At 34.7% G+C, this 14,659-nt stretch overlaps 2 protein-coding genes and 1 pseudogene across 2 annotated transcripts; 2 read left to right on the forward strand and 1 right to left on the reverse strand.

Annotated features, from left to right (window-relative positions):
- Positions 1-2,966: 2,966 nt before the first annotated feature.
- On the reverse strand, positions 2,967-7,880 carry LOC148167363 (uncharacterized). The gene is made up of 16 exons (XM_088047851.1): positions 7,802-7,880; positions 7,708-7,751; positions 7,153-7,325; positions 6,378-7,106; positions 6,230-6,332; positions 6,051-6,184; positions 5,720-6,007; positions 5,506-5,674; positions 5,339-5,457; positions 4,423-5,293; positions 4,031-4,377; positions 3,858-3,986; positions 3,686-3,810; positions 3,290-3,639; positions 3,130-3,243; positions 2,967-3,082 (listed from the first exon to the last, which is right to left on the reverse strand). Exons 1-16 carry the CDS (start codon positions 7,852-7,854, stop codon positions 3,015-3,017), a joined length of 3,816 nt encoding a protein of 1,271 aa, XP_087903977.1. The 5' UTR covers positions 7,855-7,880; the 3' UTR covers positions 2,967-3,014.
- A 2,082-nt stretch (positions 7,881-9,962) lies between these two features.
- LOC148167364 (uncharacterized) lies at positions 9,963-11,725 on the forward strand (annotated as a pseudogene).
- Positions 11,726-12,808: 1,083 nt separating this feature from the next.
- Vps16B (Vacuolar protein sorting 16B) lies at positions 12,809-14,639 on the forward strand. The gene is made up of 9 exons (XM_088047455.1): positions 12,809-12,984; positions 13,030-13,129; positions 13,176-13,348; positions 13,397-13,533; positions 13,580-13,604; positions 13,708-13,852; positions 13,900-14,114; positions 14,161-14,445; positions 14,490-14,639. The coding sequence occupies exons 1-9, from the start codon at positions 12,913-12,915 to the stop codon at positions 14,508-14,510; spliced, it is 1,173 nt and encodes a 390-aa protein (XP_087903581.1). The 5' UTR covers positions 12,809-12,912; the 3' UTR covers positions 14,511-14,639.
- The last annotated feature ends 20 nt before the right edge of the window (positions 14,640-14,659 follow it).

Genomic DNA, 14,659 nt, shown 5'->3' on the forward strand with positions numbered 1-14,659 from the left:
CCGCTGACCAATAGCAAGTGCAGATTACGATTCCGAAAATTGAATTCAAAAACTCGGATGGAATCTATAATGTGACCTCCTTGAAATATATCTTGTTTGGTTTTTACTGTCAGCTCGTGAGATTGGGAGAGTTCGGGTGTTGGAAGACACGACTGCCCATATATCGTAAAACTGTTTGTGGTCGCTGAGCTAAGTGCCTATTTGTTTTGGTTAGGTCTGCAGTCGCGAGCCTTTTAACACGTCCACTCCACTTTCTATCTCTCTACAATTAACTGCGCTTTCTTACTTATTTCTCATCGTTAAATTTGTCACGTACGAGAAATTTACGACCGCCACTGATTTCTCGCAATATTTCCTTCATTCTTTCTAATTACCTACGCCCAGACAACCGCCACATATTAAACTAACGACAGACTCATGCTGGCTTCCACATCAACTGTTTTATTACCCTTATTCAACTTAATACCTTGTTCTCAACAAATATTGCGATCAATGTCTTGCTTATCCGCAGCAGCAACAGCAATAAATTGATGTGCGGACTTTTATTTTATGAAAATACAGATATGTGGACACATTTCCTACAGCCATATATTAGAGGCGTTTTTTGAGTTATAATACGTGCGTCAGCTGGTCCTCTACCACAAGGGACAGCTCTTAGAAACAAGGGAAAATCGTAAAGGGTCGGTGTGAATTTACTTCATCATAACAGCGTCCACTTCGGTTAATAATTTGCGCGGATTAACGCTGCGCAAAAATTGGAGAACTTAATCCGGGAATAAAATATAGCCGGCTAAAAATGTGGATATACCGTGTGCATTTAATAAGACATGTTTGCGGTGTGATCCCTCCATTTCCGGGTAAAATGAGAAAGGAAGAGTTAATAAAGACAAAGCAGTATCTAAAGGGTAATCGTAACAGCATGTTGACAACATGTTTCCTATTCTTAGTTTCCGCTTTATCGCGGCCCAACGTGTACGATAGTAGGAGGGTTTCACTGTTTGCGTTTAGCAGTGCGGCCAATTGTGCGATACGTGTCAACACATGTGCTTTACATGCACTAGTCATTACATTCGCATTACACCGCGATTTGGCATTATCCAACACGCGACCGGCACGCGTTCAACCCCCACGTGGCAATCCCAACCCCCAAGGAAGTGCATATCTTTACAGATTTACAGATTTAAAACCCAACCAATACAATACAGTCAAAAATGGAAAGTCGAAGTTATCCTAGTATGCTTTTTATGATTTTAGATTTAATTGAATGCGGTGTTCAGCTGGGGGGTTGTTAAAATCGGCAATGCTATTTAAGATAGCTGCGAAGGCTCGATTTCGTTTTCAATCCCATCACTGGCGTAATTTTAGTAACAAGGCAAGTAATCCATCGAGCTCATCTGAATGATATAATCCGAGTGGTGGAGTTTTTACGCATTCAATCCCGGCACTCTGAGTCTAGACAAGGACGGTGCGGAAATATGGAAATGGTGGAAATCTTGAAACGACAAGCACATGTGTCGACACTATTAAATTAAATTTCTTTTCCTCTGCGAAAAGAATGGTTCAAATTTCTCAAATTCGAATTATCTACTTTACATTCATTTTAAATTTAGAGTGCGCGTAGAAAACTTTGAACGTTTTTAATATTTAATTTTGTTTGATTTACGATTGTAGTCGTGTTCTGTTTCTGATGTGCGGAACATGATGCCTTCTAGCTCCTTTTGACTCTGAACCAAAAACGGTCATGTGGCGGCAAGCGCTAAGTCGATGCTAATGCGAAAACAATTGTTCAAAGCTTGCCATGAATTCGCTTCAACAAAATTACTTTTTCATTTTATCTAGCGGTTGCGCCGATATACTGGCCGTGTGTTACGACTCACAAATTCTAAAACTGACATTCTAACATCATTCCCAACTCCGACATCCATCGGAAGTCTTGCTAGAACACACTTTCAAACACCCACACCGAATTCAAATTTTCAGGCTTCTAAACACTCATTTACCGGACAGCCTGTAGCTGGAAGCTAAAAATGCGTTTATTGGGTGGTTAACCCCAGTGGCTGGTAAATATTTATCCTCAGAAGTCGCTTGAAGGTTGAAACGCCGAGTAATAATTGTCTGATGAATGAATGAAGCCATAAATCGGGCAGTAAAAGCGAATAAGGTGTTCAGCAATTTCATTAGTGACAATGAGCACATTTGGAGGCAGTAAAGGAGCAGTCTTCGTAATAATAATGAGAGGTAACAATAAATTACAGTTATAATATAGTTATTAAATTTTGCAAAATCTCATTCACATTGTTAAAGTGTCCTTACCTGCTACAGCTTTTGGCGGCATGTGTTAAAGTAAACCGTACACCCAAAACCCACAACCTTCCTAAATACAATTTAATGATGATTTAACTCGCTTGAACAAACGCCATCCTCAAACTTCACCAGCGGCAAATCGGAAAATCACAATCATATCAAAAGTTCGAAACTTAATATTCCTCCTATTCATTGTGCTCATTTCTTAATGATGCGCGCTACCCGAGCCATTATACACATTCTATAGACCTGTCTTTCAATCTTACATTATACCAACCCTCAAAGAACCTAATTATTCTGTTTTTTGACTTTTCTCTTTCCTATTTTTGTCAAACTTAATTAAATGACATAAACCTCTATCATAGATCATAAAAAAAATTTAATGACGACGAATGAAATTTCGTTTGGACCATAAACCCGTTTATTCACCAAATTTGTTTAGCTTTGATTTGATATCGACGGACATATCTCGATCGAATTTTACGAGATTTCGATGCAGGAAACAATTTACCGCCAGCGGCATCTACCGGAAAGCGGCGCAACCAGCCACCAAATGAAAACGCTACAGAAATTGGAAATATACGGAAACATTGATATTGATTATTACGGATAAGACAACGTCAACATTAGCGAATCTCAGGAGCTGAAGAAACGAGAAGAAATAAAATATATATTGTATATTTATATGGTACAAAAAAAACGAGACAACTCTATAAAACGTATTGGGAGGGATCATTCATGGTGTTAAGCAGCACGTTCTCCACGTCTGTAGTTCCATCTGTAAAAATACGAAGGTTACCTACAAATATTTGTTTTTTTTCTTACCTATAGGAAACCATTTTGTACAAGCTTGGGACGCGTCTCTCCTTGCAGATGCTAAAGCATTCCGAATTGCAAACGGTATTGTGATCCCTAAACTCATAGCCGGCTCTCCAGTTCCTGCAACAACGCGATTATACCAAAAATGTTACAATTCTAGACCTACCTTTTGACTTAAGTACCCCCACAGGATTGGGGTTATTTTTTGGGAACTTGACATTAAAATTCACAGGAATATCGTTGGCTCCAGGAACATGATAAGTCCAAGTATTGTTTGTCAGAATTTTCCCTTCATAATTAAAAACAATTTTCTCGGTAGTGTAGTACCCGAGTCCCATAACAAAGGCGCCTTCAGCTTGTCCAATATCCACAACCGGATTTAAACTGTTTCCAGTATCTTCAATCAAATCAATTCTGGAAACTAAATGCTGCCCAGTCAAAATATCTACTAAAACTTCAGCTGCGCAAACACCATAAACAGAATATGGGTGTATATCTGGAGCTTCTGGAGAGTATCTAAAAGATCGAATATAAAGAAAGATAGACGTCAGTAAAAACCTACAAGCCCGTTGCTATTAAATTCACAAAGTTTTCTTGGCATTTGTTGATGGCATCTTTCCACGTTACACCTTCGCCTCGGTACGGTTTAATGCGAGCGAGCAGTTCATCGCAAGCCTGAATCACACCCTAGAACAACACTTTGAAAGTTCCATCAACAGTTTGAAATTTCTTACATAGCAAACACCGTCTGAAGTGATACTACTACCAGTTGCAGTACTGTTAGCAGAACTAAAAGTATGACTTGGTAAAACCGTTACGGTTTCTATCGGTATCCCCAATTTGTAAGCACAAACTTGAGCCGCCTAAAAACACGAAAAAGTTATTGAACCCCAATTTAGAATCTCACCTTCGTGTTGATTCCTTGACCAACTTCAGTACCGCCATGAGAAATTTGTACTGAGCCATCACTATTAAAGATAGCAATGGTGACTAAATACGGCCCTATTAAAATCATGTCAAAAGCCATTGGGACTACAGATAAACCTTTTTTCTTCCAACGATTATTCGTGTTGAAAGTTTGAATCTCACTTCTTCGTTGATCGATGTTAGCCCAGGATTTAACATCAGTGATGTATTTTGCCACGGGAGTTTGGTCTGATAAGTTGGCCATTCGTACATCTAACTGGTCTAAATTTAGTGCTGAACAAATGTGCTCAACTATTGATTCGAGAGCAGCTAAGCCTTCAGTTGAGCCTACAATAAAACTTGGTTTAGAGAATCAAAATTTCTGATTATCACCTGGAGCCCTCATCCAAGTATTACAATGAGTATCTGTAATAACTCGCTTTAGATGTACATTGAACGTATCTGAAGTGTATATTGTCATGAAGATCTTCTCCATCCATTCTGAAGGATCTTCGTTGTATTGGTAACCAACATCTGTGTAGAGATCGGTGTTTAAATATTGAATAACACCTTTGTTGTCGACGCCGACTTCGTAATTTGCTGACAGAGGGAAGCGTTTTCCTATCGCCGCCATATTCGTAGTCAAAGGCAGCCATAATTTTACAGGTCTTCGTAATTTCCACGCAGCTAAAGATGCCGCACACGCTATAAGTGAAGCTCTGCTAATTTTAGCACCAAAAGCTCCACCGCAGCGTCGAACAATCACATTAATTTTACCCTGTGGTATGTTAAGAACTCTACCAATCGCATTTTGACAAATATCCATCCATTGTGATGATGAATACACATCAAGACCATTTTCTGTTGGGACAGCTTGACAACACTGATTTTCCATATGGAAGTGATACTGGTGGTAGATATCAAAAGTTCCTGTAACCACCTGACTAACATTGTTGCCTTTTCTTGTTGCTTGATAAGTCTTGTATTCATTGACGCGGTCTGTTTTTCCCTGTTCAAGAACTTGACGAACAGTAATCAAAGGCTCAACGTTGGGACGATCGAAAGATATGGAAACTAAATCAACAGCGGCGTCAACAGCTTCTTGGCTATATCCCACAAGAATCCCAACTGGTTGTTCGTAGAATTTCACTCGTCCAGTACAGAAAATTTCTTCTTCGGAAGTTGTAAGAGATGTTATTGGAGTGAACATATTGTCACCTGGTATGTCGTCTTTAGAGTAAAACGCGACAATGTTAGGACGTTTCTAAAATTGGTTTTATTTGGAGTTACAAATTAAGAGAAGTATTACCAAAGCGTTAGTTGGGTCAATTTCAGTTATAGTGGAGTTTGGAGGAGCTTTAACTAGTACCAGAGCACCATATAACTGGTTATGTAGATCAGGAAGGTCCACGATGAATTCGGCAATGCCTGTGGTTTAAACTAAAAATTCTGAGCTTGTTTATATAAGTTAATTACCGCTAGTTTGGGCGAGAGCTTCAAGTTTTGGCATTGCCTGCGTCACTGGATACATAGACTGGTTGGTTTCATAATCTTGTACTCCGGTGGATATCGGTCGTGTCAATAATTCAGCTCCGGATTTATTTTTATCTGAGAGTTTATCAACAGGAGCAAGACTAAGTACAGCCTAAAATCAACTTGTATGTAATGTTTCACCACATCCTGTATATACCTTGTAAAATAGAGAGACAGCCAACTGCTTTCGACACTTTGCACTCGGATCTGGTGGCATATCAACGGGGTTTAGCTCCTGATCCAAACAACTATACACTTGTTTCAAAACAGAGTTATCAAACAAGTTCTTCTCTTTCAGTAGTTTTTCAGATGCGCTGGCATGTACAAAGTTAGAACTGATATTTCCGTAAATTATTCTTGCATTTTGAATCAAACTGTTGCTATCAAAACTGAACAAAAATCCTGCGTTGACAATTGCGTGGACGTTTTGAGCACGTGCCATAATCTAAAACCAACAGTTAGAGAACGAAAGACAGAGTTTTTCTCACCTTGTAGCTAACAAATTTGACAGTTTTTGGGTACGATGGTAATGTTATAGTCTTAAGAATAACTTTATTTGTGCTCATATTAAAATTGATAAACTCCAGCGGAGTTACAGTGGTCTCTTCTCCGGCCAAGTTTACTAAAAAAAGTCATCGTGTCAAACTTCTGATGATATTATGCTTACCGATTGTAAGTTGGGCGTTGACGGTTTCTAGAATCAGAAAAATATCCGAAGGAAATTCATGGTGATCATGCTTCATGATTAAATTTCCCGCTATAGTTCCTCGCTGAAAAAGAAAATTTTGAACAGGAATGACAAGTGTGAGTTTTACATTTCGAACAGGCACGTTAGCAATCAGTTCGATATGATCCGCCATTGCTTGTAGATATCCAAAAGATTCGGTTTGTGCGGTCTGTTTGAAAAACTCTATAACGTTGGTAAGAGTGATGTTAGCACCAAGTACACAAGAATTTCCTTGTACAGAGTGTTCTGTGAGCTCCGCAACATCAATTATATCGATATAAAGTTCAAAATGTTTATTATAAGAGTCGAAAACTCCTTGAGCGGTGTTTCCAGCAACTAATTTGCTACTCAAATGGGAGTAGACATTTAAAGCACGTAGGAGATCTTTTATAGTGTGAACTTTAATCCATTTGGTGTCTGAAAGAGTTAAATGAAAAGCTTCTTTTGGACAATCATCACACTTTTCGGAACATTGTTCTTTTGGACAACCTAAGAAATCTTCGATGTCTGGACATTCGCCTAAAATTTCAGTAGTGGCATCGCTGCAAAGTGACTTAAAAGCTGTGAGAATTGAGCGGTAACCAGTACATCGACAAAGATTTCCACTGAAGGATTTTTCCACTTCTGCCATTGTTAATTTATTGGATTGATATAGAGCTAACATATTCATGACCATTCCAGGGGAGCAAAAACCACATTGGGTACCGTTGAACTTTGCTAAGATTTGTTGGATCGGGTGGTAACCCACCACTGCATTACCTATCCCTTCAACAGTGTAGATCTTCCAACCATTGCATGTCAAAAGAGGGATTAAGCACTTCAAAGACATAATTATGAAAATCAAAAAAATGTAAGAAAATTACTGAGTTAACAGACAAGTAGACGTCTTTTGAGGTAATGGGATCTTTACTCTGGAGAACGACAACGCAAGCACCACAACCTCCTTCATAGCACATGGCTTTAGTTCCTGTCAAATTTAAAACATTTCGAAGGTAATGATTCAGAGTCATATTTGGAGTGATGTTGTCACAATTCGCTAAAAAGAGAAGATTATGGCAGCAATTTCTTTAATTGGGGTTATCAAATGTTTTGTAAATACCGTAAGATTATTAAAAAATAATTGATTAATAAAAAAACAGTAACAAAAATAAAATGATATTTTTTACGAAGTTTTCAAATAACTTCAAATGAGTGTAAACATCTATCATGAATTAGAATCTCATTGAAAATCTTGCCATGACTATTTTTTTTAAATGCTCACCTGATATTTTTACGTAAGTTAACACTAATGCAGTTTAATATGTGTTTAAAGTAATTATCTTTTTACTGTTTAGTGTTGAAAAATTAATTCTAAGAACACATTTTATAGCATATAATTGAGCAACAATTTTCATTCATTCATTTCAATATTGACTTACCCACATGCTGCACATCGTCTAAATGAAAATTAATTTTCTTCACTCTGCAGAAACAAAATTTATTATTTACACCAACAAGAATTTTACTTCTTACTTTTTAATATCAGATAAGTTATCTGAAAACATGGAAGATTCAACCGCCCCCATCTGTTTTGTTTCGTGGCAATGAATCGAATGCCGTTACTAAAATGCATGCAACAAATTATTTAAAAATTTCGAGATAATTTTACAGCTGAATGACGTGTACGTAATTAGTTTCGTGACCTCGAAAACACAAATTTGATATTTCCGCCGGTTTGCAATAAACGTATAATTATACACTTACTTGAATTATCGAGCCGATTTTCAAGTTCACGACATTTATATCTAAACAATTTTGAACTTTTGGTTTTAAATCAACATAAGTTACCCAATTTTAATTTTTAAAAAACGTTTTAAGGGAGGCGATTTTAGACTTTACATGGTAGATAGATTGTTCTTTTGAACTATTTTACTCTGGGATTAGAAAATACAAACTTTTAAGCTATTTTAAAAATATCAAAACTTGAAATCTGAGAAAATGATCGGATCCTTTTGATTGTTAAAATTCTAAAAATGTTTTTTTTAAAGAGAATTATTGTCTTTTTAAATTTTTTTGCAAGAAATATAAACCAGCTGCAACATAAACTGAGTAGTGGAGTGACACATTTAAGAAAAACAACCAGAAAATAAATTTGAGCAAAACCAAAATATGTACTAGCATTGACGCAAGATGACAATTCAATAGAGATAAGGAAAAGGAAAACATATCAGAAGTTAAACAGATAAAATATCTTTTAACAGGAAAAATTGAAAATGAAATTCATAACCGAATCACATTTTTCCCGTTTTTGCATCGCGAAATTAAAGGTGCGTTTTATTTTCGAGGCGCCTTATAATCTAAATTAGAATTTTGTCATCAAAAATATATTGTTATTTTCTTAAAACGGTTTAGTAATGATATCTTTGAAATAACAAATAAATGCGATTTTGTGCACCCCTGCTGATCTTGCTTTTTGACAAGTTTAAATTTGTACATATTTTGACGGTTTCTGTGTCAACGCATTGCAATAATTTCAAAAACATCGAAATAACAAACTATAAGAGAGCCGAAATAAGTTTTTGATTTAAATCAATCCAGAATCAGACAATGACCTCAAATGACAATCGTCAAAAACAACAGATAGAAACAGGGATGTCCAAAATTGCTCTTGATTTCTTCTTGGCTGAGTTTTTGCTCCTTTTCTTGAAAACTGGACCTGGTAGACGGTTGATTTTCAGTGAACACACGTCATTATTGCCACTTTATAAGATTAGATAATTTTAAATAATTTGAATATAAATTAGGACGAATAAAAACATCCTTTTTGAAGAAAAAAAAAACATCACCTCTTCACCGCATGTAAAATAGAAGAGGTTTGTAGATAAGTAAGAAAACCACTAATAATTATACAGGTTGTTCACATAAGATGACAAGCCTGACGAGACTGGAATGCAATCCAAAATACATTTTAAGCAGCTGTCTGGATAAATCATTGTTATATGTTTTTTTTTTTGACAATACATGTGCTGAAGGATTTTAAAATGCGTTTTATTTAAGAACACCCCCACAAACGTAATACAATGATGTAAGATTCTAGTCAGGATGTAGTAGAATCTTTGTCAATACATCTTATTATGTGAATAACTTTGAATACTTATTAATTTATCGAGCCGATTTTTAAGTTCACGACATTTATATCATAAAAATTTGTTGCATTATTGTCAGGTAATCTGTTTTTTTTATCATTACTGAACTGTATGTTTATAAATAATGAATTACACAATTTTAATTTTTAAAAAATGTTTTTACAAAAGCGATTTTAGACTTAATATCGTAAAGATCTTACATTTTTTGAATTAGTGTACTCTGCTATTAAAAATATACAAACTTGGAAGCAATTTTAAAAATGAGAAAACATAAAACCTGGGAAAATGACCGGACAATTTCGATTGTTGAAATTCTCCCGATTCTGTTCGCTGTTCAACTGAAATTTAATTATTGTCGTTTGGATATTTTTTGATTTTTTTTGTTCTTTTAAACTAAAATTTGTGATAATTGCGATGATGCATTTTTCACAAAACCGCGCATCACTAAGTTGAATTTTCACTGGCTACCAGCAGTCCCTCGTTTTTACGTATACAAAAAGTTATCTTGGATTTGCTTTCCTTCAATTGAGCCACATTTTAGCAGCAACATGTTTTCCGTTGTAAGTATTGTTCATCTTTATTTGTACGTTTTTAACTTTAATTTTTTGCAAGGCAAAGTCAGAAAATTGCCTTCGTGATAGATTTATCCCCCTTCGAGTGAATATGCATGTTGATTTATACCCAAAAACAGAATCAGGGACTTCAGAGCTCCTTACATATCATGGCGAAAAAATCATAAACTGTGCTAAAATTCGTTACAACCGAGTGAACTATCAAAACGCCCTCCGGGAAGTTTTATTTCCTTTAGAAACAAGAGTTTTAAATTTTTTTCCACCGAAACAATTTACTCCTCGGCCTTTTTCACTATTGTCTCAAACATGGCCGGTCAAACCAAGAAAAAAACCGATGATCGATCAACCAGAAATGATTTTAGATATGCCTGAGTTTGATTCGGATTTATGTGAGTAGAAATTTTTATTTGGGGAGATTTCAGGTTGGTTGTAGGTCATCATGTTGCTGACTGGAGTAGTAAAAATTGTCTGGCTACAATTTTTGAGAATGAAGTCCATATGTGGTACTCAGATAATCAGTTTAATCGAATTGTTACAAATACGCAGAGAAGAGTACAATGTTGTGTAAAGTGGGCGCAAGATGGTGAACGATTTGCCGTTTCTTTATGTCCGAACAAAATCGGTATTTGGAATGTTAAGTATAACAAGGTAAGATATTGACAATAACGAATACTATTTGAAGTTTGCTTGAAGTTTGCATGTGAGGAAGCGTCTTGTTGTGTTATCTGCAAAGTGCACGTTCTGGAATGGATAGATGACACTTTTTTAGTTTCTGGTTGCGACCACGGCAAACTTAGGTTATTCAACTTTCAACTAAAAAAACAAAAAAAACTTTGGATTACTCATAAGCATTCTATAATCAACATCGTTAGATCAAGCGACAAAAAAAGGCTTGCAGTAAGTGCTACAAATAAAATCGTTTCGATTTGCACAATACCAGCATTTGAAGTCCATCACAAGATCAAATGCTCATCTATCGTTCGAGTAAGTCTAAACTAAAAAAAGATTTTTATGAACATTGCTCACAGGCTCTAGCATGGCATCCCTGGTCAGGTTCAATTCTAGCTATCGGACATGGTCAAGGAAAAAACTTAGTGTCTCTCTGGAAAGTCAGTACTTGCAAAGAAATTGCTAGTGAAAAAACTTATTACGTAAACAGCGAAATCAATGCCTTAGCTTTTAATCCCATAAGTGGAGAACTCGTGGTATTTAAAAAAAAATAAAAGAAACATCATTTTTCTATTGATTTCTAGGTGAGTTACTTTGTACCGTGTGAAAATACGCGCCATTCAGGAAATGGTATAATATCTGTCTTGAGTTCTATTGATAAAGTTGTGGAGGAATTGCATGCTCATAGTGGCCCAATTTTGTATTTGTTGTGGGGGGACGAAGGAAAAGTTTTGGGTAAGTTTGAATTAATTAACAATCAACTTTATTCATTATTTTTCAGCTTCTGTAAGCGCAGATGAAAATCTATTCATCTGGAATTTTTTTGGAGCTGAAAAACAGAAGGAAGCAAATGTGGAAGAGGATTCATTTTCACGTTTTCTCTCCATAAGATAGATTTTACAATATTTACAATTTTCTTTTAAAACCTTTATTTTTACAATAATAATAATAAATATAACTATTTGAGATACAAAAAGTACACTTGTATTAAATTATTTTTACTCATAGAAATCTAAATTAATTTACATTCACCTCCAATCCCTTTCAATATCATTGGAAAAACCAGCTCGAGATTTATTAATTTCAGTCGCATTTAACTCAGTTATCTTTAGACGTGGAGGGAAAATAGGTATAGTTTTGAATTCAGAGTAAATAAAGTTTTTTTTTGCCCAAAAAATAGACGAGATAGTTTGAATCCAAAATAAAAAAAAATGGAATTTTTGAATTCAGTATATGTAATTCTAAAATCATAACAACAAATATACGATGGTGCAAACCGCAATTTTGGAGATAGGAAGCACCGATTTTCCGAATCTTTAAAATTTTGTTTTTTTTGGCGACAATCCAAATTTAAATCGTCTCTAGCTCAATTATTTGTTAACATACGAGAAAAATTAGTACAGTTTTGGATTCTGCATAAAATTCTGCGTTAAATAAGGCAGAAATAACTAAAGTTTTGCTTCACAAATAAGCTAGTTTCCAAAGGCTGTTTCTAGGTAGTTAAGAAATTTATTTTTTTAGAGCAAAGACGACGTTTAATATCTTTGAGTTACACATCAATTGAAAGAATAACTCAAAGTTGGTCACCTACCTAAAGCTCAGATCAGTAGCACATAAAAAACAAAAATTCGTTTTTTTTTTCCATCGTTTCACCGCCATGCTTTCTTAAAAATTTTTGAAATCGAAATACGTTAAATGAATATGAATAATTTAAGTTATGCTTTACAAATAAGTTTATTAACTATTATTGACAAAAATATATTTTCAGAGACTATTTCTGGGTAGTTTATGAGCTTTTTCGGCGCGAAAAAAACGATTAATAACTTTGTATTATTTATCAGATTAAAGAACAGCTTAAGATTTACAGTGAAGTTTGAGCTCGGTAGGTCAAGTAATTAGCGAGGAATAATCAAAAAATAAAAATTTGGACTTTTATTTTAAATATGTATATTAAGTTGCCTAAGTTTGCACTAATTTCCCACAACAGAAATAAAATAGAGGTTTGTATTTTAAATAATTTAAAGTAAAATAAAAATAAAAAATGTGTTATTACAATAAAATCTAAATACTTATTTTAGGATTTAAACATTTAATTTTTTGATTGACAATTACAGTTACTTTCTGTTTAAAATCCTGAAGTGAAATCTATCTACTTTTTTCTTAGTTCACTGGCTAACGTCAGTTGTGTCAACAGATTTGAAAAACACAATTTTATTATAATTTTGAATTCCTAATTAGATGCAATCCGAACTGAAATATGTCAACGGCTGAAGATGACTTCTGGAACGACAGTTCATCCAGCAGGCTAAATTTCTTCGACGACGATGAAGTATGATTTTTTTGAGGTTATGTCATTTTAAAAAATATATTTTAGGATACCTCGTTTATTGAAAGTGACTCTTTTGCTACAAATGTTCAGGAAAACATAACTTTGCCCATCCATTCTATTATTTCCAACAAGTGCCTTAAAATAAGTAAGAAATTAAAAGTTGAGACTTGTTGATTTCATGTAAATTTTAGTATTGGATGAGACTGATTCAGCTGTTGAACATGTTGTTATTCCCGCTGAAGATACAATTCAACGGATGTTCCATGGGCAGTATTGTGTGCTTAGTATGTATCAAGCTTTAGCACATAAATTGCTATTGTTAGATGCTGCTCTTGATGTGGGTGATGGAAATATTATCATTACTGTGAGTTTATCAATGTTTTTTCACAGTCCGTGCAGAACTGAGTTTTAGGTGATACTTTTTTTAAACAGAACTTTAAACAATAATATATTTTTTACACAACTGTCCAAGAGAAAAGTAGCAGTGAAACATTATGCAAATTATTTAATTGAGAAGAACAATTTACAAGAAGTTGCAGATTTATATATGTAAGTTTGTGAGGGAATTGAAGTTTATTTTAATACTGTTTTCTAGGGCGACAGGAAATGTTACTAACATGGTAAAGTATTACTTTTGATTTGTGCGATGTGTACAGGTGGTTGCCTACTTGTACTGTTCATTTCAATGTAGAATCTTTTGATTTATTGCTTTATAACTTCCAGAAAGACATTTATTGTTTATTGAACAAAGACGTTTCAAATGGTAGCACGTTGTTGAAAAGACTGAAACAATTTAATATACACCATTCTCAACACCTGTACAGTAGTGAAGACAAGTCAGAGATTCAGGACAACTTATCACTTTTAGGTAGTCCAGTTATTTTTTTTTTATGAAATTACAACAACAAGTTTTAGAGTTTCAGACTGCACATAATTTACAATCAAACTCTGTAATCGAACAACTAATAAATGTGTGTACATCTGAGTGGGGCAAAGGTAGTGGAGACGACGTTATTATGAACTTTAAAAAACAGTTTAAAATAGATGATTTCCAATATGACTGGACTCTAATGAGTGTGTTATGTAAGATGAAAAACTGGGACAAATTATTGTCGACGTTCATAAAAAGTGTAAGTTGTTACATGGGGGTGAAAAAAACGTAATCTCGTCTTATAGGTTTGGGTAATCAAAAAACGAGCTCTCAAGTCAGTTATCAGAGCGGATCTGTTTATTTTGGGAATGGCTCGTCATAACCCACCTGAAAGTATAACAGAACAGTTCTTATCGTGTGTTGGAGACGTTTCTAAAGTCCTCTACTTAGCTGAAAAGCTAAAAATCCACATGTATGTTATAAACTACCACATTGAACAAAAAGACAAAACTGCTCTTCTCAAATACATGGAGAAGGTTGAACTGGGGAGCCCTGCAATGTTTGCAATTCAAAGTAGTCTTAACAATTCGGTAAGTTTGATTGTGATGATGCTTGAATTAAAACTCTCTTTCAGGACAACAAATGGAAGAATTAAGTATTGAAACAAATTGATTTTATTTTAATATATTCTTATTTACATAAATAAATGCAATTTATTTCTCTATATGTAATAGGAAGAAATAATACTGATACATTTACATGCTTTGTGTAAATTATTAATATCCTATTCAAAACGTTACATAG

Source organism: Gnatocerus cornutus, chromosome 10, assembly GCF_029298725.1.
Source record: "Gnatocerus cornutus isolate USDA-ARS CGAHR chromosome 10, icGnaCorn1.1, whole genome shotgun sequence".
In the NCBI taxonomy this organism is placed as follows: domain Eukaryota; kingdom Metazoa; phylum Arthropoda; class Insecta; order Coleoptera; family Tenebrionidae; genus Gnatocerus; species Gnatocerus cornutus.